The sequence below is a fragment of the Copadichromis virginalis genome, linkage group LG15, assembly GCF_057382275.1.
Source record: "Copadichromis virginalis isolate Kocher_CV1m ecotype Utaka linkage group LG15, C_Virginalis_male_GT1.1, whole genome shotgun sequence".
NCBI classification, from domain to species: domain Eukaryota; kingdom Metazoa; phylum Chordata; class Actinopteri; order Cichliformes; family Cichlidae; genus Copadichromis; species Copadichromis virginalis.
This window is the reverse complement of record NC_140632.1, coordinates 9901833-9923118: the sequence shown is the minus strand read 5'-3', so window position 1 is coordinate 9923118 and position 21286 is coordinate 9901833. Positions and strand designations below refer to the sequence as shown.

At 39.0% G+C, this 21286-nt stretch overlaps 1 protein-coding gene across 1 annotated transcript in view; it reads left to right on the top strand.

The window, feature by feature from the left end:
• The window catches only part of LOC146691829 (potassium channel subfamily K member 2-like), a 30143-nt gene extending 9291 nt beyond the window's left edge, over positions 1-20852 (top strand). The window contains exons 3-7 of the mRNA XM_085431814.1: positions 1898-2015; positions 8499-8659; positions 10335-10530; positions 12616-12758; positions 16577-20852. Coding sequence (XP_085287940.1) covers positions 1898-2015; positions 8499-8659; positions 10335-10530; positions 12616-12758; positions 16577-16933 — 975 coding nt within the window. The 3' untranslated portion in view covers positions 16934-20852. The remainder of the gene's footprint in view (positions 1-1897; positions 2016-8498; positions 8660-10334; positions 10531-12615; positions 12759-16576) is intronic.
• Positions 20853-21286: the final 434 nt, after the last annotated feature.

Sequence of the window (21286 nt, the reverse complement as noted above, 5' to 3'; positions counted from 1 at the left end):
TGTTTGGTGGTTGTGTGCAGCGGCGTCCTATTTTCATGCTTCATCGTGAAAAAATATTTCAGTCCAATTTTAGGATGGTTGAAATTAACCTGATAAAGACAGGAGACGTACAGTTTAATGCACTTAGCATGTATTTTATTAATTACATAAATCAGCAGGATAAAAGGAGAAATCAAACTCTTAGCTGGTGTGTGTCTGTGAATTACACACGTTTATACAAATAGATTTATTTGTTAGGTTTAGGAAAAGATCATTTTATGGCTAAAAATAGATATTTAACATGCTGACAAAGAAGATGAACAAATTTTAACAAGCTGTTTTCATAAACTGTTATAAAACTGGATGTGACATCACACACTGGTCTTAAACTCATTGTCACTGTGGAAATTTGGAGTCCGATATTCCCTTCAGTTTGCAAGCTGCATACGTAGCTAACTGCTGAATCCTAATTAGTGCTTAGTAACAGACTTATAAAATACTGGAATTTCACTCACTAAAACTAAAGAAGAAACTCGTGCTGCGCAGCAAACTATATCATTTGTCAGGTCATTGCAATTAAATGCTCCCAAAGGCAGAGACATTACAAATGGTTGGATCTAGCAGCATGGAGGTAAGGGCCTAGCAGACGTGACTACAGCTTCCTGTTGGGCACATGTCAAAGTAGCAGCACCTATAATTCAGCTGTTAAGAAAATGTATCTCGTCTAGAGTTGTTGTGAAGTGGCGAAACTATCAATAGAGGGCAAAACCATTTTTGTACCAGTCTGTAAACATTTTACTGCAGTAAAGTCATTTTGTTATAAAAGTAACATATGCAGATTGATTCGCTTATGAAGTTGCCACTGAAAGAAATAACATTTTTGGCACTTTTGGCACTTCATTTTTTTTTTTTAAATACCACTTAAAAGTATTCTTGATGCCAAGCTATGAATAGCCATCAGGAGACCAGTCACTTATTAGGCCGTATTATGGTGTCTTAGGCGGACATCTATCACGGTAGCTGAATTCTGCAATCTCCCTGAATTCAATTTTTCCCTCCTTCTGGAACACATCAGACATTTTAATGCATTAGCTTTCCAAGGCATAATCTATCATAAAGAAAGGCGATAATGCCACAGCTGTCTGCGTCTGGCTATATTTATCCAGTATGCAGTTTGCCAGCAGGGTGAACTCACTGTAATCAAATGCCCAGTGTTAAGTATAGACTGAGCAGACTCTATGCAAATAGGTGAGAAAAGAAGCAAGTCTACATGTTGCATGAGAATTTCAATAAGGAGAGATCATTTAGAAGAACTGAACATGATTTGTTGAGAGAGTAAAATTAAATAATGTATTTGCCGATTAAACTCTGATGACCCTTCATGGCAGAGCAGAATCCCAGCATTGATTTAGGACAGGATCCCTAGATGGTGGTGAAGATGTAGATTGAGGCTTGGTGGATAGAGCTCTGTTGGGTGTGGTGGGGATGGGGAGGAGATGAGCTGCACGAATGAGACTCTGAAAGAGAGAATGACAGAGTACTCAGATTTAACAACACAGAATGGAGGCAGATTGGCTCAAAGGAGGCAGGCAAGAAGATGATAGGACTGTAATGTTAGTCAGTACTGACTCAGACAGCGTGGGAAACTGGTAGTGATGTAAAGAACAGACTAGTAGCCGAACGTCCAGGAAAGAAGGCAGACGATTACATTATTATTCAACTTACACATAAACTTCATTTTGATGTATAGAAAAAAATGTAAAAGCGATTTTTCAAAACATCATGAACTTGTGCGCAGGTCATTCCACATCTTTTGCTTGTGACATGTAAACGTTGGCATGGAAAATAGCGGCACATATTTACTGTATTATTTATTTCATGCTAAGGCTGTTTTTTTTTTTTCTTCTTTCTTCTGCAGCAAGTGGTTATAGCAATTCGAGAAGGTGTGAACCCTTCGGGAAATTCATCCAATCAGACGAGCCTCTGGGACATGAGTTCCTCCTTTTTCTTCGCTGGGACTGTTATCACCACCATCGGTAAGCAGAGAAATTTCTCGTTCGGTTGTGAAATAAAATGGAAATGCAAATAAATTGTAAGAACAATGTGGAAGCATTTTGGATACAAGTGGATACACTTCAGTCCCACTACCAAAAAGTGTGAGCCAGTGCCTGAACAGGCCTTAAATAGTTGTTTTAGTTGAATACTTGACCTGATCCAGTTTGGTCTATAGCAGCCTCTCACTTGAGATTATCCCAGTAAATAATTTTGTACCTCATTTGCAAATTGTGCCCTCAATGTTAGCTACTGTGCTCTTTATACATAACAGAACTTAAATGTCCAGCTTAAATATGTAGTAATGTAATTTGGCTTCGTACAAGCAAAAAAACAGCCTGAAACTCAAACACACTTCCCTTTTTTCCATCATTTACACCATTTGCTCTCTCTCTGTCACCTCCAGCTGTAAGAGCTTGCTAATCAGAAAAAAGGAATGGCACGCACACAAACACCCACACAACCGGTTTGACAGCTCATCTGGCTCTTCCAATTGGACCATGACAGTTCACCGTGTCTGTTCAGTGGGCTGTTGGGCTCCATTTCACATCTGTTGCACCTTTTCGGAGCACACCCTCCTTTAAAAACACCCTAAGTGTGATCTTGATAAATATTTTAGCATCAGACTTTGCTTGCTAACACTAAGACTTCTCCTGCAACCTCCTTCCAGATTTCTAGATTTTGGTGCACTGCGCCAGGCTTGTGCTTGCAGTTCCGCTCATGAAAAATTCCCCTCCACACACACACACACACGATGGGTATAACATATCTGTGTGGTGGGCTGTTGAGCTTCATTTCATATTTCCTGGATTCTGTCACAGCTCATCCTTGTGATAAAATGTTGCTAATGCATTGCATTACCATAAATGGATTTTGCCTTCTGGCTTTAAAATATGCTTCCCCTCGAATTTATTGCGAAAAAGCAAAGACTGCACTGTGGGTTTTTCGTCTGCTCACCTGAGACTGAGTATGTTGACTCTCTCTTTTATACTCCTGTGCTCCAGTGATTTACAGATGTCGAGTTTTCTCAGTACAAGCAGGTTTACTAGATTTTCTATGCAATGTGAGTGCAGTAAGTGATGCAGAGAAGTGAAAGAGCTCTGCTTTAGTTTAAAAACTAATTAAAAAAGCATGAAGCATCCAAAACTGTCTGAAATTAAGAATTGAAATCTTTTTTGGTAGTAAACTGTGCTTGAAATTAGATTTTGCCACAGAAGTCTCGATCCCGGGTGGTGATTTTGTTTGTAGTATCTCTGATGGTTGTTCGTGCAAACAACATATAATTGCTGCTCTCTCTGTTGGCAATCATTTTAATTTTGCCTTACTGGAACAAAATGTTCTGTGGCCTTTGTGCTGCTATGCAAAGACATCTTGCTTTAGAGAAGCCATTATGTCATTTCTTGTCAGCGCACAGCCTGTAAAGAATCTATTAAGAGTCCAGACAGGAAACCATTTCTGAAGCCATATCAAACATTACATTTCATACACACATACTCCTTTGTTTATGTGATCTTTAATTGGATGCCCATTATTGAAACATAGCATACCCCCCTTCATCGTTGCCCTTTATCGAGGAAATGAACTGGAATAACTTTGTGGGTTCGGTTGCCTCTCCTGGCTCCTACCCTCTCCTGGGAGCAAAAGAACAGTAATCATTGATCTCACAGCATTTCTCCCCCATGGGATTTCTTTGTTAAGACTGGTATACTTGGAAATTCACATTTCTACTGTATTTACACCAACAGATCTCAAATGATTCATTATTTATAGACTGTAGAAAATTTTTTATTATTCTCTCATACAACTTTGCTCCTTTTGGACTCTGTTGGAAGTTTGTTTTTACAAGAACATGTTGCGACACGTTGTGCAATGGTTTTCCATAAAAAGGTATATTTTTTATATATTTTTGATACCACCTCAAACCCACTGTACCAACATCTGATTCAAGGAAAGAGAAAGAGCAACCAAACCCGGAGCCTGTGTCTTTTTGTAGCTAATGAAGTCACTCTGTTAAATGTTGTGCAGCTGGTTTTCTCTCCCGGTGTCACTTAATGAGTTTAGAAGGAAGTCATTAAGCTTTTACTGTCCACTGCAATTGTCATCGCTCCTACAAGAGATTGAACAAGACCTGACGTGTTACTATATGCAATCATCACATAATCCACTCAACTGTGTCGGGAAAGAGGTGATCCAGGGCTCCTCCTTCTAAAATCTTAACCTTAAGATTTTAGAAGGTAAGGTACTGTTCATGAGGCAATGCTCTGAAACTAACTCAAGAATACCTTTCATGGTTTTTGAAGTCTGATATATTGCAAGTCCTGTAGGACAACAGCATCTCGGTAGAGCAGAAGGCAGATAATGTATTTTAAATGCATGACTTCTTATGTTTTTAGATATTTTTAAGAAAATATGTGATGGTTTAAAATTGGCTGTGTTTGCCCAGGGCTGTCACACTATCAGACTACCACATCACAGTTACAGTCACACAGTAAATCAGTATATTAACAATGCTGATATCTGCATAAAAGTGTGAAGCCAGTCATTATTTCATTATATTTTGCTTCCAAGGACCCAGACTTAAAAAACATTTCAAAGTGGTCTTGAGTGGTCAATTTCAATCCAGTACTTGTATGCGACAACCACAGAATAGTGATTAGCAAAAAGCAATGAGCTGAACACTTGGTATGTCTCAGCATGGTGTAGCCTTAAATTTTTGAGGTAACCGGATAAGTGGAGGACAGAAGAAGAAGTGCTAGGACTAAAAAAATATCTACAGATGGACAGTATCTGAAAATCATGTCCTTTAAAAATCAGGAAAAATAAAAATCCAACAAGGACCTAGCATAGGACCTGTTCGGGGAAACCTCGTGAGAAATGGTCTCAGTGGAAACAGGTTTGCCAAATTACTAGAGCTAGATTGAAAATAAGTGGCAACGAGTAAAACTTTTGTTTCAAATCATTGTCACTATCCACAGAGGTGGTCAGGAGAGAGGCACACCAATGAGTGTGTGTACAGCCATCTTAAACACATGGTGGAGGTGCTGTCATGGTTTGGAGCTCAGTCAGTGGTTTTGGAGCTCTTGGAGATCAAAACTGATGGAATTAAAAACACTGTCAGATTTTGATCCATATGGAAGTCGCCTGATTAGATTCATCTGAGTTTTTCAGCTTTCCTGCCAGTGCAGTAAAAGCATATCTGGTTAGAAAAACATACAATGGACATGATCAGTCATGGATTGGCCTCCCCAAAGCCCCAAACTCAGCATTACTGAAGTAGTGTGGGATCATCTTGCTAGAGAATGAATCAAAAGGCATCCAAAACTAGCTTTGAATGCTTTTTTTTTAAATAAGAACTATTCCTGAAGATTACTTAAAGAAAAAATGCAAAAGCTTACCTGAGAGAGTTCTAGTTGTGTTGAAGGATAAAGGTGGTCATACCAAATATTGACTCTTAAGGTGTTAGAATTGTATAAGCTCTGTTTTTGCCTCATACTCTATACTTATACTGTATTTCCATGTATGTTTGCACGTTTCAATGACAAAACTAAAACGAAACATTTTTTTATTTATATCTGTCATGATTTTAATCAATATGTAGTCATCATGACACTCCTATTAACTATTTATTATTTGATTATTTATGCATAACGAGGTAACAACATCGCTTAATGAATAGACAGATGAATGAATACCACAGATGTCTTCTGCCACATGTGACTAATACCCTTACCGTACTAAGCTTTTATGTCTGCTATTGAAATAAAACAAAAGATGAACTTAGAATATAAACTAGAATTAATTCAGGAAGAAATGAATTAAGTACAGGTTCAAATTAGAGCGCTCCTGCTTCTCATTTATTTTGCAATGTCACCCGCAGGTTAAAAAACCTAATCCGACATCCTGTCTCCCATTGTACTGATCTTAAAATTACTGAGCCATGATTGACAATTGTTCTCACATTAGGTGTCACCCTGCTCCAATGTGATCATGGAAAGTTGTTAGAAGACACCCTGCAGCTCATTTCCTGAGACAGATGACTACATTAATTAAGAAAAGTGGATGTAGTTCATTATGCAGATGCCTTATTAAACGTTAAATAATGAAATTGATATTGCATTTTGATGGGTGTGTGGGGTCAGGAGTACGAGAGGCGCAGATTTTGTTTTTAAACACGATCTTGACTGATTTTCTAGCTGCAGCTAAATATGAGTTTGGGGATTAAAACAAAGGCGTTAAACCTGTAATAGACTCATATTTTTGTTTCTCAGGTTTCAGAGGTACAGCTCAATGTTCATCGCTTCATTTTCCCCCCATTTTTCATTCATGTTAGAGTTGGCTGAGAATAGAGGGTGAGAATAATAAGCTTTTTTCCGAGTCAGAGACGTTACGCAGCTTCTACTGAAATTTCTCACAGCTATTCTTTTGTGCCTCTCAGCAATCATATCATAGCACAGTCAGACTTCGTGAAAATTTTCTTGTCTGGCAGGTTTTGTTTTGTTGCAGCCTGTAATGAATGAAGTTCTGAAATTCTGTTTTTTTTTTCACGTGAATATTTTCTCTGCTTATTTATCCATTTCTATTTGTGTTATTTCAGTAATTGCAATATATGTGGTACAGTATAACAATGTCTAAGGCAGGACAGACAGGAAAAAAAGCACAATGTATCGCCAACTACAGCTCTTGTATAAAAAAAGAACAGACATACAGCACGTGCAACACAACAATTATAAAATACACAGATACATAAATCAGCAATCTTCTTGTAGTATGAGTGTGAGACAGAGAGAGCATGCCCAAAGGCAGGCAGAGATGGAACCAGAGTCCCAGAGGACCAAAGACAAAAGGGAATCAACCCTGATAGAGGCCTGTCACTCTGGTACAATTCAAGAATAGGGTCCCAGGTTTCCAGGCACTCAAGAACCTGGTGAGCAAATGCTGCCCCGAACCAGTGGCAAACTGGTACTGCAAAGACCCTCAATGTCTAACTTACAGATAAAATGAGGGTCAGTGAAGGGGTGAATAGGGCCACTGCAGCAGCCCCACGAAACAGCCTCTGGGTACTGCACTGCCCCCCATGGCCTATGTGTGTGGTTATATGTCGTGAACCATAATTATTAGAGTTACTACTCAAAAGGGGGGTTGGGGTGAACTACATCAGCCATCCGCAACCCCCGGGCCACGGACTGGTACGTCGTTTGGTACCAGGCCGCGAGAGTTGAGGCTTGGGTGTGACATTTATGGTTTTCAGGGTTTTATCGGTTTTTATTGTTATTTTTTTGATCGTTTTATTGTTAACTAGGTTTCCATGGGTCTTTTCCCGTTTGTTCTGAATAAATCTTCTTTTTGTGGTACCGTTACTGGTTTTATTTTGTTGTAATTATCAGCGACACCTTAAAGGTCAGTCCGTGGCGCAAAAAGGGTTGGGGACCACTGAACTATATGATTCACCCCTCTCCCCAAGACCCTAAGGGAATGAGTGATGTGATGTATGGAGCTGGGACATGGAAGACCAAGTAAGAAAAGAGAGAACCAGCAAAGACTGGTTCAGTAGGCAGCCCCATTCCCAACACCCTGCCAGAGGGCGGTAAGAAGTCAGACGTCAGGCACACAATGACAATGACAACGGTCCTGAACACCGCCATGTCTAGGGCAGCACCCAGCACCACCACCACAAAGAGTAGACTGGAGTGTGCAGATGAGTCCTGAGGCTTGGAGCTCATCTGCACATTGCGTCACAATAGGGATGAGACAAAATGGTCTGTACAAGCTCCCTGAGACAAGATGCCCTAACCCACCCAATTGGCCTACAGGCACCCACGAGCCCTGGAGGCACAGACCGGACATTCTAACATGGGTCAGCCCACCTTACACATCAAGGTGGCCGGTGGGGGGGGGAGACCATCCCCACATAAGGAGGGATCCAGCCAGTGACCAGGCAACGATTTGGTTGCGTTGCTTGTCGTGTAGTACTGCTTCTCTGCTCATTTGCTTGCATATTTCTCTGACCCTCAGGGTTTTGGGTTTGGATTTTGGACTTTGCTCATCTTCTGTTTAGGACTTAAATCTGAGTTTTTGATCTAAATAAACAGTGCCTTCTGTTTAATCTAACCAATGTCTGTTTTCTGCATTTGGATCCTTCACTCTTCATGTTCCTTTTCATTACAGAAGAAAAACCAAACACTCGTTCACACGATTTTTCATGATTTAAACTGACAAGCGTGATATAGCAAAAGTAGAGAGCAATACGATTTTTAAAAATGTGCAATTTCATGAATGAAAGCTCAGAGAAAAATAAAACAGATTCAACTATGAATCAACAATCGCCTTTAATTTTTATGTTAGAAAGTATGCAAATTGTACATTAAAACTATGTTCTGCTCCAGAGGATAGAATAATTTGGAAACATAACATCACTGAAACTGTCAAGATCCACTCAACATTCACTGTGTGTGTGTCATTTCTCTCAGGATTTGGGAATATCTCTCCTCACACAGAAGGTGGGCGGATCTTCTGTATAATCTATGCCCTGCTGGGGATTCCCCTATTTGGATTCTTACTGGCTGGTGTCGGGGACCAGTTGGGAACTATTTTTGGGAAGGGCATTGCCAAAGTAGAGAAGATGATCGTGGTAAGATATGTTCTCTATCCATCAGTGACATTATACATGAATAAAGTTGTAAAAAGTGAAATTTATTGCGAATTTAGATTAAAAATGAATACAAATCTGTTGATAAGGTAGATAGGCACTGACTTTTATTACCTTGAAGAGTGTAGCATCTGGTAGATTCCTAGAAGAAAGACAAAAAAAGATGAGGGCCTAATTATCAGATGTTTTTCATTTCCTGATGTACTTTGTTTATCTGTAAAAGTCAGCTGAACTCATACATCCCCTCAAAAAGTAGTTTAAGAGTCTCCTGTTTCAGTATAAAATCACTGACAAAAGCATTTTGTCAGGGTACTGATTTTGATGTATAGCTGGCTCTGTCCCTCCCCGGGGAGGAAAAGACAGGTTGGAAGGTCATGGAGACAATGGAAAAAGATGGACTGCCACCTGCTGAACTCACTGCCGTGCAGTGAAGGTGCTGAAAACCATCAGCTTCACTGGTCCCCATGGAAATACAGTGATGCAGTTTTAATTTGTTTCTATAACATTCACTGTAGATTACCTTTCAACTGTGCATTGTTGTACTATGCTTTTTTGAGAGCGATGCGGACATAAGACATCACAGACAGAGTGATCTGAGGGCTGTCTGCTCTTTATACTTTACCTCTGAGGTGCTGTGCTTTGGTCTTACATAACTGCAGAGGAAAAGGGCATGATACCAAGAGACCCAGCTGAAAGCAGTCACCATGAGTGCAAGGGCAGCACAAAAAAGGACAGCGTGCAGAATATAATGCACAGTAACTCAAGCAAAAGACGAACTCTGGGGATAATGAAGAAATGAAATGTGCATGCTGTTGTTGAAGCAGTGCAAGTGCTGACTCTAATGTATCAATTAGCATACAGTAGCTGCTACTAAAAATGTAGTAAATCTGTTATTAGAGCATTTCCAAGGGATGTCAAGTCATGGGTGGGCGTTCCATCTGAGAGTGGAAATGATGTCGCATGAACTTCACAGCTTGAGATGTTAGAAAACATACAATTTATTCCTAGGAAGAGGTCAAAGAAAGTGACTCATTACAATATTCAGATCCATCCATCCATTCGCTTCCGCTTATCCTTTTCAGGGTCGCGGGGGGCGCTGGAGCCTATCCCAGCTGTCATAGGGCGAGAGGCGGGGTACACCCTGGACAGGTCGCCAGTCTGTCGCAGGGCCAACACACAGGGACAGACAACCATTCACACTCACATTCACACCTAATGGAAATTTGGATTTTCCAATTAACCTATCCCCACAGATCCAAATAAATAAATAAATAAAAGCATGGGTTGTTGTTGTTGGTGTTTTTTTCAGTTATTACATTATATGTAGTATACATATTGACAATATCTAACGCAGGACAGGCAGGAAAGAAATTGGATCGGAATCGGAATAAAAGGATAGCATACAAATAAAAATTCACGATGTATCGCCAGCGGCCGCACCTGTAAGGAAAAGCAAACATCTTGTTTTATTAGCACATCAGAAACCAAAGCACATGGTAACTATTCATAAAATTCAGCCGCAGTGTTTCCATGTAAAGCTTCTGCGCTGTTTGAATTCTTTCAAGCACTTCCCTTTCGCTCCCACAGATTGAATTTAAAGTTTTAGTCTCCGAAAGTGCACATCGTGTATTCTTCATGTGAGCTAATCTCCCTACAGAAGTGGAAAGTCAGCCAGACAAAGATTCGCGTCATCTCCACGCTACTCTTTATCCTGTTCGGGTGCCTCATCTTCGTGGCCCTGCCAGCCGTCATCTTCAAGCACATCGAAGATTGGAGCACTCTCGAGTCCATCTACTTTGTCGTCATCACGCTCACCACCATCGGCTTTGGAGACTTTGTCGCTGGAGAAAAAGGTCACTTGAATTTTTCTTTTGTCTTTCATTTTTATGTAGAATCAGTGTATTTATAGTTGAATGATTTATCGGCCAGCCTGACTCAAAGGATCTGCGCAGCAGTGATAAGCCTCCCAGTGCACTACAATTATATTCTGTGCCTCACTTTAATTTACAAGCACCTTAACAGTAGTTCTTATGAACACCGATAACATATTTAACTGTAAAGACCACCAAGCTCATAGCCACTGATTGTGTGAGTCTCTGGAGCTCTACCAGAACATCACATTAGTCTCCCAAATGTTGTCTTCATTTGGTGCTTTGAAGATGTTGATGGGAATTACTTTATATCCAAGCAAGCATAACAGAGCCACTGGTCAGATTATGTTTCTAAGGAGCCAGACCTTCTAGTAATTTTTTACATTAGTTTTGGACAATAGTTTTCCTTCGGACATTGGCTCATTTCACAATAATTATTCCCATTTTGTTCTACCATATTGTTTCATCTTTGTGAAACAGCAAGCTTGTTTTACAGTTGTTGGGGGTTTTTTTGTGCAGAATAAACAATGTGTCACACTGTGTCTGATGGACCAGTTGGCATTTTGTTATCTTCAGATATACCCTGCTTCCTGCTTATTTTCAAATTTTATACAGCTGCTGGAAGTAGATTCATTCTCCTTCCATAAATAAACCCGAGAAGGGCACTGATCATGACTCACCACAAGAAATGTAATAAGCGTACCGCATTTCTTGAAATGTCACACTATTTCATGACGCAAGTCTGTAAACACCCTAAAAGAATAATTATAAACAATTAACTAAACACACTGTACATAATACAGTATGTCTGTGATAGAAAAAGTAAGAGGGTGTACTGTGCATTTTTCGTAGCTTGTGTGTATTTGTGTAGCAGCTGGTATTAGCTTGATTTGACCTTCTTGGCAGATAACAAGAGAGAGGCAGATGGGACAAATCACAAACACTTAGACTGCTGGATTAAACTTCCCTGAACAGGCCTAATGATTATAGATTAGATTGTGGCACCTGTGCCAACCCCCAGTAGCTACACTAAGCTAATCAATGTGGACTCCCGTTAGTTAAAATGTTGTTGTAATGGGAGATTATCTAACTGCACACTGAGCTGGCTGGCTCTGACTCTTCATCCCTGCTGATATTTTACGGAGTCATTGAAAGGTAAGGACCATAATGGGGGCTGAGGCGGCATTTAAATGGGCTTAAGGTAATATGTTCACAATGACAGAAAACCAGAACCAGCCCATGAACTGATGCAACATGGATCTATTATAGAAAAATCATTATATAAAAGCCCCTATTCCTGGGTCATTCATAGAAATAGATTTGGGTGAAGTCAAGCAGAGCGTTGTGCAAAAGTCTTTAGCTACCACTCATTTCTTCCAAGGAGCCAGACACCTTTTTTTGAAAGTGTTCAAGAGACTTTCTTAAAAGTTTTTCTTTGGTTTTTCACTCATTTTCTGTCCATTCCCTGTACCTGACTGTTTTCAAGGCTGACCTACAAATCATTCAATCGTTCAAAAAAAAGGCCCCTAACTCAAGGGAACAACCAGTTTGGGAAAGAACCTATTTTAAATTTTATCTTTAGGCATTTTGTTATTAGCAGTCTGCTGCAAAAACAGATGTCAAATCTAACACTTTTAAATGCATAAAATAGCATATTTGCACCAACAAGATGATTCCCAAGAATCTATGAGCTAAAAAAAAAAAAAGCTTTAAAAGGTTGGGGACCAAAGAAATGTCAGGCCTTAAAAAAATATCTACAGCAGATGAAAAGTATCTAAAAGTCATGTACTTAAGAAATTGAATTCAGGTTTAAAGCTTTTTTCTACCGCCAGCTGTGAAACATGGTGGCAACTCTGATTTGGGGCTGATTTCAGCCAGTGCTGTTGGGGATCTTGTAGTAAATATTGGCACACATATATTTAAATTAATATTTGCAGCTATTTCTCATTTTCCAAGCAAAATGTAAATGAGAAATGACAGGCGGCTCGAGACTTTTGCACAGCACTGTAAGTATCCCAGAACGATGTGACCGACTTTTATAACACAGTTTTGTTTGTTGTTCTTCAGGTGGGTTCGAGAAACCAGAATACCTTGATTACTATAAACCCGTGGTGCTCTTCTGGATTTTGGTGGGCTTGGCATACTTTGCTGCAGTGCTAAGTATGATCGGAGACTGGTTTCGGGTTATCTCCAAGAAAACTAAAGAAGAGGCAAGTAGTGCTGTTAAGTTGGCTCTTTTGTTGGTTTTACTGACAACATAAAGCATGCAGATATGCAGAATCTGAACTGAAGTTGAAGAAAGAACTCTGTCAGCCCCTCGAATCCCAAAATTTATCTTAGAGTCTTATGCTAATAGCATCCCATGCTTGAGGAACCAAGCTCGTGGTTGGCACTTACTGAGAGGTCTATTAGCATTTTTCATTTTCACGTTTTTTTTTTTGTTTTTTTTTTATTGCTGTTTGGCCTTTATTTCACACAAAGTATCCAACAAGTTTGGAATATTTTCCAAAGCCATCCAGCAGGCTGGATTAGAGTCTTTGCTGGGTAAATTCTGGCCCCCAGGCCTTATGTTTGACACCCCTGCTCTACAAAGTATATTGAGAAGTTAGTATTCAGTGAATTTTCACTCTTTAAGTAGCAAAACCAACAAATTTGTAGTTAATGCATTTTTTTCCAATGACAGAAAGGTTCAGGTTACTTTTTTTGTACCTGTGAGTACAAACATTTGGTCTGCAGTAAGTTAATAGTCCTGCACACTTTTAAAACAAACACAAGCCTAATCCAACCTAATGAATTGAATAAATAATCATAAAAGAATTTCCACATCATGAAGCATAAATAATCAATATAAGCAAAACTATGATCTGTTCATCTGAAAGATGGCAGCTGGAAAAAAAGCTGTTTTTAAGCCTTGTTGTTTTACACTTCACCCAGACGGAAGAAACTAAAAATCGCTGTGCAAAGGGTGGAAGGCGTCAAGTAAAACTGAAGCAATGAGTTGTTGTAACTGTCTAATATAGAAGGACACTGAGTTCAGCTGTGGCTCACCAATCAGCCTTTTAGATCAAGCGCTTTGTCTCAGAAAATTCTCAATCATTTCTTTCAAATTACAACCAAACAACTGTACATGTGTTAAAGTGTTTCACAATGATGCTACAGATTAACTATCCACAAATATAACTTTGTCAATGGAGGGGTTTCTTTACAGTTACTGAATATGATCCTATTTGTCTCGACTTTTTTAGTTTTTTCCTCACATCTCCATCCTGGCCCCACCCTGTTATGTAAAAATGCCATTTTGTGCAGGACTTGGTCAAAATCTTTGGTGTGTTTGCAGTGGCTGGTGCTGATAAATATGATACTGTGCTGCTGTGGCAGGTTCATTATTTATATGTAGAAAGAATGGGAAAAGCCACACATTCATGCACACATTGAAGGGCATATAGCACTCTATAGTGGGAAATCCTTTCACAGCCATAATTAGGAGTACAGCTGTGTAGGCTGTGAGCTCCGCAGGGAATTGCATTACTGACAGACAAAGTGGGAGACTGAGGGAATGGATTAGGGGAAGGGAAGAGAAAGTGAAAAGACAGCAGGGAAAGCGTGCAGTGTTTGTGCTCCAATGTGCACCATCATTTTCAATTCAAGTGTACCTTAGAGCCTAATAAATAAACAAAACAGCCGGGAGAAACGGGTCTAATTCATAATGAAGGTGGGATCAATGATGTGTTGGCCTAACTCCCTCTTCCCTGTCACTATTCAGGAACCATAAATAAGCATACTGTGCAAAGCACATACAGTATATATCCGCCAGAGGCCTGTTCAGTAGGTCACACACAGCTCAATGACAAAAACTCATTTTTAATTCATTGCTTTAGGCTCCTGCATTAATATTCTTTGGGAAAAAAATCTCAACAGGCCAGTGATGAATGGTTGGGAAAATGTCTGCAACCTCTAATGTGTGTACAACATCTTGTGCCAAAAGCAGCAAAAAAAAAAAAAAAACTCGCAACACAGACCCATTTCTAAAAATCACATTGAATTCGGAAACATTTTCCTGCTTTTAAGTCCTTTTAAGTCCGCTAACCTCAGGTTAATGATAGCACAAGAGAATGAGACTAAATGTACTAATGCTTTAAAGGTTTTTATTCTCATTCATTTCCCACTTCTCATAAAGTTCCACATCTGCTGTTGGCCTTTATGGTAGCTAACTTTTATTGCAAATAATGAATGAATGTTAAAAAGGTCTGTCGTGCTCATTTGTTAATTGGAGTGCTGGTATATTTTGTGGAAGAATGCTCTGGATAAGAGCTATTAAACAGGGGTTTGCACTGATTAACAGAAATGACATTTTATAAACCATGTTCATGTAACACATCCAAGTTTTTTTGTTTTTCCTGGATTTAGTGCTTCAACTCCATGTTCTACATTAGAGTTATAAAAAATTTACTTTGTCTCTTCACATGAATTAAATTTTAATCTGACTGTGTGACAGAGGATGGCAGTAAAAGTGTCTCTAGTGTAGATGCTTAGAACTGTGCCAGAAATAGAGAAGCCTTGGGGTTGCCATGTCGGTGTCTCAAAACCACCCTTACAACCAGCAATAAGAAGACCAAAACCAGCCTAATATACTGCAATGGGATCCCCATATTAGTACGGCAGTGTATGTACATGATGAGTAATGTTGGTAGGTTACTGAAGTTAACAAATTTAATATGAATTTTTATTTGTAGATATTTGATTTATTTATTTATGACCAAATTTGGCACATGGGCACATTTGGGACCCTAAAAAGTCTTATCCATATCGGATATTATGATCTCATCCGGTTGTCTAGCAACCTCCTGTCAGTTAAATTTACACATTTTAGCTTTTATGAATCTTTAACAGCCATTTTAACTTCAAGACAACAATAAATTTATGTCAACAGAATTTGAATACTTGGATATTGAACAATATGCTATTCTCATGGTCCTGTGTTTTGGAACCCTAAGTTTTGGAAAGTTTTTGTATTTTTGAACTTTGTATTCTTGGTTATTAAGTGTCCTATTTCAGTTGTGACTGGTTGTTTAGGGTTCTTAGTTTTTTATTGTTTTATTATACTGCTGCTGTGTTTGGTCTTGACAACCTTGGTAGTCTGTTTTTTTTAGTGTTTAGAGAATATTTTTGAATGCCTCCCAATAGTCTAGCCTCCCAAGTGTCCTTAACTACTTGTTTCTGCTCCCCTTTAGTTATTTTCTGTTTTATTTTGGTAGCTGATTGTTTCTTGTTTTTAGTTTTTCTTCCTTGCCCTGTTTTTAAATTAGGTTCAGCTGTGTCTCGTCACCCTCCTGTATCCACTTCCCTTGATAAACTCAGTGTACATATTTAAGCCCAGTCTTTCCCTTCAGTTGTTGGCAGAGCATCTTATGCCATTCCTGTGTTTGCTGCCTGTTTCTGAGTTGAGCGGATTTAACCTTCTTTCACCCCAACCAGTCGTGGCACATGGCCACCCTTCCCTGAGCCTGGTTCTGTCGGAGGTTTCTTCCTGTTAAAAGGGACTTTTTCCTTCCCCATGTTGCCAAAGTGCTTGCTCGTGGGGGTAACTGTTGCTGGGATTTGGCGCTTTATAAATAAAATTGAATTGAACTAAACTACCTTTCATTTTTTCATTGGCCTTCAGATTCTGGATTCTACAATCACCCCGAATAAACGTTCACCTTGTGTTTAATTTTGTCAACTTTTAATGCTATGTTAAAAGTAGCCCAAATCTGTGGGAAACCCACAAATCTGGCAACCCTGAAGACAGCTTCAGCTCTTTGTCCAAAACGTGCACACAAATTACCAACAAGTGCAACTGCACAATCTATCATAATAATTTTATCACTGTAAAATACCAGCAATGATATAATTCACACATGTTACCCAAACACAAGTAAACAGAGACATTTAGTGCAACTAGACTTTTCTAACACCAGGTGTAGATAGAGAAACTTAGAATCACGTGTTTGATCGCCTTCAAACATCAATCTTCATTCTTTTTCTGCAGGTTGGGGAGTTTCGTGCACATGCAGCAGAATGGACTGCAAATGTGTCAGCAGAGTTCAAAGAGACCCGCAGGCGACTCAGTGTTGACATTTATGACAAGTTTCAGCGTGCTGCATCCATCAAGCGCAAGCTGTCATCTGAGCTGGGTATTAATGCGTCCATCAACCAGGAAATGACCCCTGGCAAGAGGACGCTGTCAGCTAACTTTTGTGAGGACAGAGAGGGTTATCCCACAGTGAATCTTTCCCTCAGTCCTGTCCCGGGGGCCCTGGCGAGGAACGGCAGCCTTTATCTAAACGGCCTCAGTCCAGAATACGCCGACCGACAGGAGATCGCCATCATCGAAAACCTCAAATGAGGAGCAGCGTGAATAATAAGATTTGGGGAGCTGTGTAAAATACATCTAGCCACTGACAGAGATTACAGATACAAACATGCTTTTGTGTTCATTCACAGAGCATCGCTGATGACATACCCAAACACATTTGTTAAGTAGACTGTGTTCCAACCATCGCATAAATCAGTCATGAAGCCATGTACCTTCATGTGTGTGAGCCTCACACATAAAAACACACAGTTTGGATTTAGTCTGTGAAAGAAGTCTGAAGTCTTTATGTCATCAACGTGACTGACTGACTGCTGTGCTAGTGACTGAGCCAAATAAAAAAAAAAAATAAAAAAAATTGTTCCAGACTGGAGCAAATGATTGTATTGGAGGCATGAGCTTGAAGAAAAAAAGAAAACTCCTCCTGAGCAGAGGAAGGAAATGAAAACCCTGTACCGAGGTAGCAACACACTGGGCATCCTGTCCTCCTACCCCCTGCAAACAAAGACCAATAAATTCATCAAACTTCGGAAGCAATAGACGTGTCTGTGCAAAGCTCCTGCTGAATTTTTCAGAGGCCCTGAAATCTGCATCAGATCGAGAGGATCCTCACTGATAAAAACACTGCATCATCAACAATGAACACGTTCTCTACAAGGCAGCAGCTCTGTGCTAACACAAAGGAATGTCCCTCTTTCTTTTGCATTACGCTTGTTACAGCATGAATTTATATGCCTTGCATCTGCCGGTCAGTCTGCCCTCGCTATAGAGATGAATGTTGACATATTAGTTCCTTTGTGACTGACATTCAGTTTCTCATTATGAGGAATATTCCACTTGTGCCTTACTAAAAAGTATACTGAACCTTTGAGGATGACGGTGTGTGAGAGACTGAGCAGCGCTGGTGCGAGCTCTCATACTACTTATTTTTGAGAACAGCAGTGATAATCATGTGTTTGGGATGTGTCTTGGAAAATAAGTGGACTTTTTTTTTCTTTGACTTGAGGGAGTTTGCATGACAAGGGAGGAGAAAGCATTTTGAGATATATTTGATTACTTGAGGTAACATTTGAGAAAAGGTCACCGCTTTATCAACTGTCTTAGTTTTTTTTCTTTAACCATCTTAATGTGCCGACAGTTACATTAACCACAGTGCCAGGCTTTCTGATCAAACCCTCTAACTCGAGTATACCAAAGCTATCATCCTGCTTTCCTGACAGAAGAATAAGATATTTCTAAAATCTAGCATTTCAGGGTTTTGAAAACTGAATTTAAATGAACTTCTGGCATTTGAGGTACTGTAGTAGTAAAATATCCGAAGCTGTGAGGCACATCTCCACCTTACCGCTCTCTGTGATTGAGCTGGTTGGGGAATAGTTCCTCTATTCGTAACGATAAGGTCTGTTATGTATTGTTGTTAGTGAATGTATACAATCAGAAATCCTTATTTACTGTGTGTCACATTAGTGACCCGATTAAGGCTTTACAGATATACTAGGGGCATCATATAGAAGAAGAAATTATTTAAATAAATGCTGCTCACTTACAGGTTTGGGGATGATGAAAATTTATACTAATGGCAGGAATGTTATTCAGGCACTGCCTATATCTCACTTCCACTTATAATTACTCTATGAATCTATGAATATGAATCTACTTCTTCTTTTAAATTATTAAAATATAAAAGTTAATCAATTTTTAAGGGATATTTTCCATTTTTGTCTCTCCTAGTGTATGGTGCATCTTGCTTGTCTGATTTTGTTCAGTGCATTTAAACAGCAACAGCTGGCACTGTCCCATTCATTTAATAGTGCCATTTACAGTTTTGCAGTTTGTCTTATAAGATGATTTGTTATGCCATATCAACCTTCCTCCATTCTGCTGCCATTAAATACTGCTAATTTGTCAAAGCTGTTGGCATCTTAGAGGTACCCAAAGTGTCCTTTGTCTTGACACTCCAGTTGTGGCAGTAGTGAGGCCAGTCAACCCTTTAGTTCAAGCACACCAGTTACCCTTGAATGCCATTTAACATGCAGGGGTAATGTAAATGAGGATGTTTTAGCAAAAACCACAATCTGGAAATTGAATGCTAAGCTAAACTGAGAGCACAAAGGCCCCAAATGGGACACAAATGAAGTTTCATGGTTGATAGGTTTGTGATTTATAGCACCTCCCCCTGCATCCTTATATGGTCTTTGTTGTTCTTTCACACTTTACAGTTTGGCTTCATCTAATATTCCCATAGCTGCTTTGCCAAGACACAGACAGTGATGAAATTCAGGGAAAAGTAAATTAAAACAGCTTGAACCAACCAAACAAGGTCTTATATAAGGATTAGTTGTCAAATATGTATGTCCATGAACTACCAATTGTAACATTTAACTAACTTAACTCCAGCTTATATTAGCTTGATATTTCATTACTCATTTAGACGACTTTGGGGGAAAAAAGTAGTTTGTGATATGGTCAGCAAAAGTGACCTTTTAATCTGACCTCAGGATTATGCCAGTACAGTTTTTCTATGTATCTAATATGTTCCAGTTCATTTAAATAAATAAAAATGCAGAAATATGTTTCATTTTTGTATGTATAGAAATCAAATCTGAAGTAATTCTGCTCTTACAAAAAGAAATGATAACTATTGCTGCATATCATCCCATCTCCTAAAGGTGTAAGAAATAGTTTTAATATGTTTTTATTTTTGTTTGTTTGATTTTTGCCTTTCTAAGATCTTTACAGGCTAAGACATTACTTCAATTTTACTTCCCAAGTGACATTAATCCCCAAGTGTGACTCAGTTTAGCAGGCACAACATAATCCCTGACATGTTTTCTTGGTTTGAGCAGAGTCTGGTCGTGTGTGTTCGTGTATAAAAGCCATTCGCTATTATGTGTAATAAAATCAAAGGGGCATCACTGAGGAAAATAGAAAGGAACTTTAACAAATAATACTGTTACTTCTCTTTATGTTTCTAAAAAGCAATCAATATCATGTAAACACTTACCTGTACCATGTGCTGAACTGCAATACACTGGGAGAAAGACTATTAGTACATAATTGCTGAGTAGTCTGAGGAAAGCCATCCCAGCTTTAGTGTAGCTTCTCAAAGCAAAGACTGTGCTGCTGCTTCCCTTGTCAGATACGTGATTAACAGCCTGTGAGTGCTGCAGAAAGTCAAGGAGGACCGTCAATGAAGTATTATATAACATGTCAGGACACGTAAGGCCACATGCACATGGTGGTTTGTATGACCATTAACGACTGCACGACTGAGCGTGTGCGTTCGGGTTTGAAGAAGCTCATTAAGTTTCCGCCCACACACATTACGTTTCCTTCTCTTTTCCCGAGGTGACAGTTTTTAATTAGGTCTGTAGCTCACATCAGAATCCTGATTCGAGCATGGTGAATGTATCCACCCATCGTTGACAGCTGAGAGGAGCCTCATTATAGACGTTAGCACATGCATCATGTAACGCAGTGATAAATGCTTGCAAAGGTGTTCCAATAGCTCATGTGGGTATGCTGTGAAAGGCCTTTTAAAGCTCCAGCCCTCATTAATTCAGAATCAGAATGTCGTAAACAAGAATCATGTATCAATCATAGTCATAATAACAACTTGGGTTTGGAAGATGCATGAGAATTTTACAATTTGTGATGGAAGGACAACACAAATAATTTTCACTGTATTTTTTTTATATATTTCTATTTGTTGAATATATGTGAAGGCTTCATGGACACGTGATCTTTTTTTTTTTTTTTTTTGAAACATGACATCATCAAGTGTTGCATGCTATTTTAAATGTTGTTTATTGATCATGAATTTCCTATCTGGGGCTTTGTTTGGTTTTTAAAAACAATATAGCATTGTATGTTTCCAGTGTGTTAATGTATGGTATGTCACATTAAACCATGACCACTTTTTTGAATATTTAGAATAAAAGGTTTTATATGAAAAAGGTCATTTTGTTTTTGTTCTAAAACATGATTTTTTTTAAAGCACAATTTTTTTTATTGTAACATTTTACAAATCCAATGATAAGACAAAAAAAGACTGTCTCACTGTATATCAGCGATTTCTACTAAAGATGTAGAACTTTTTAAAAAATGAATTATATGGTTTTAGCTTAATATGATTAACCAAATAGCTGAGCACTGTAAATTTCACCAGATTAACACGGTAACAGTAAATATTGTATTTGTTAGTGATGCATGGGGCACATTTAGTGTCATTATTCCATTATTCCTGCAGCAAAACAAATATTGCTGTTAAATTACAGTAAAGTGCCTGAAGCTAGATTTCTTTCTGGTAACAGTATTTTAAATAAATCCTGCAGCAGACTGATAAAACGGGACTAATGAGCTCTGAACTTTGCTGAAACCTTCTGT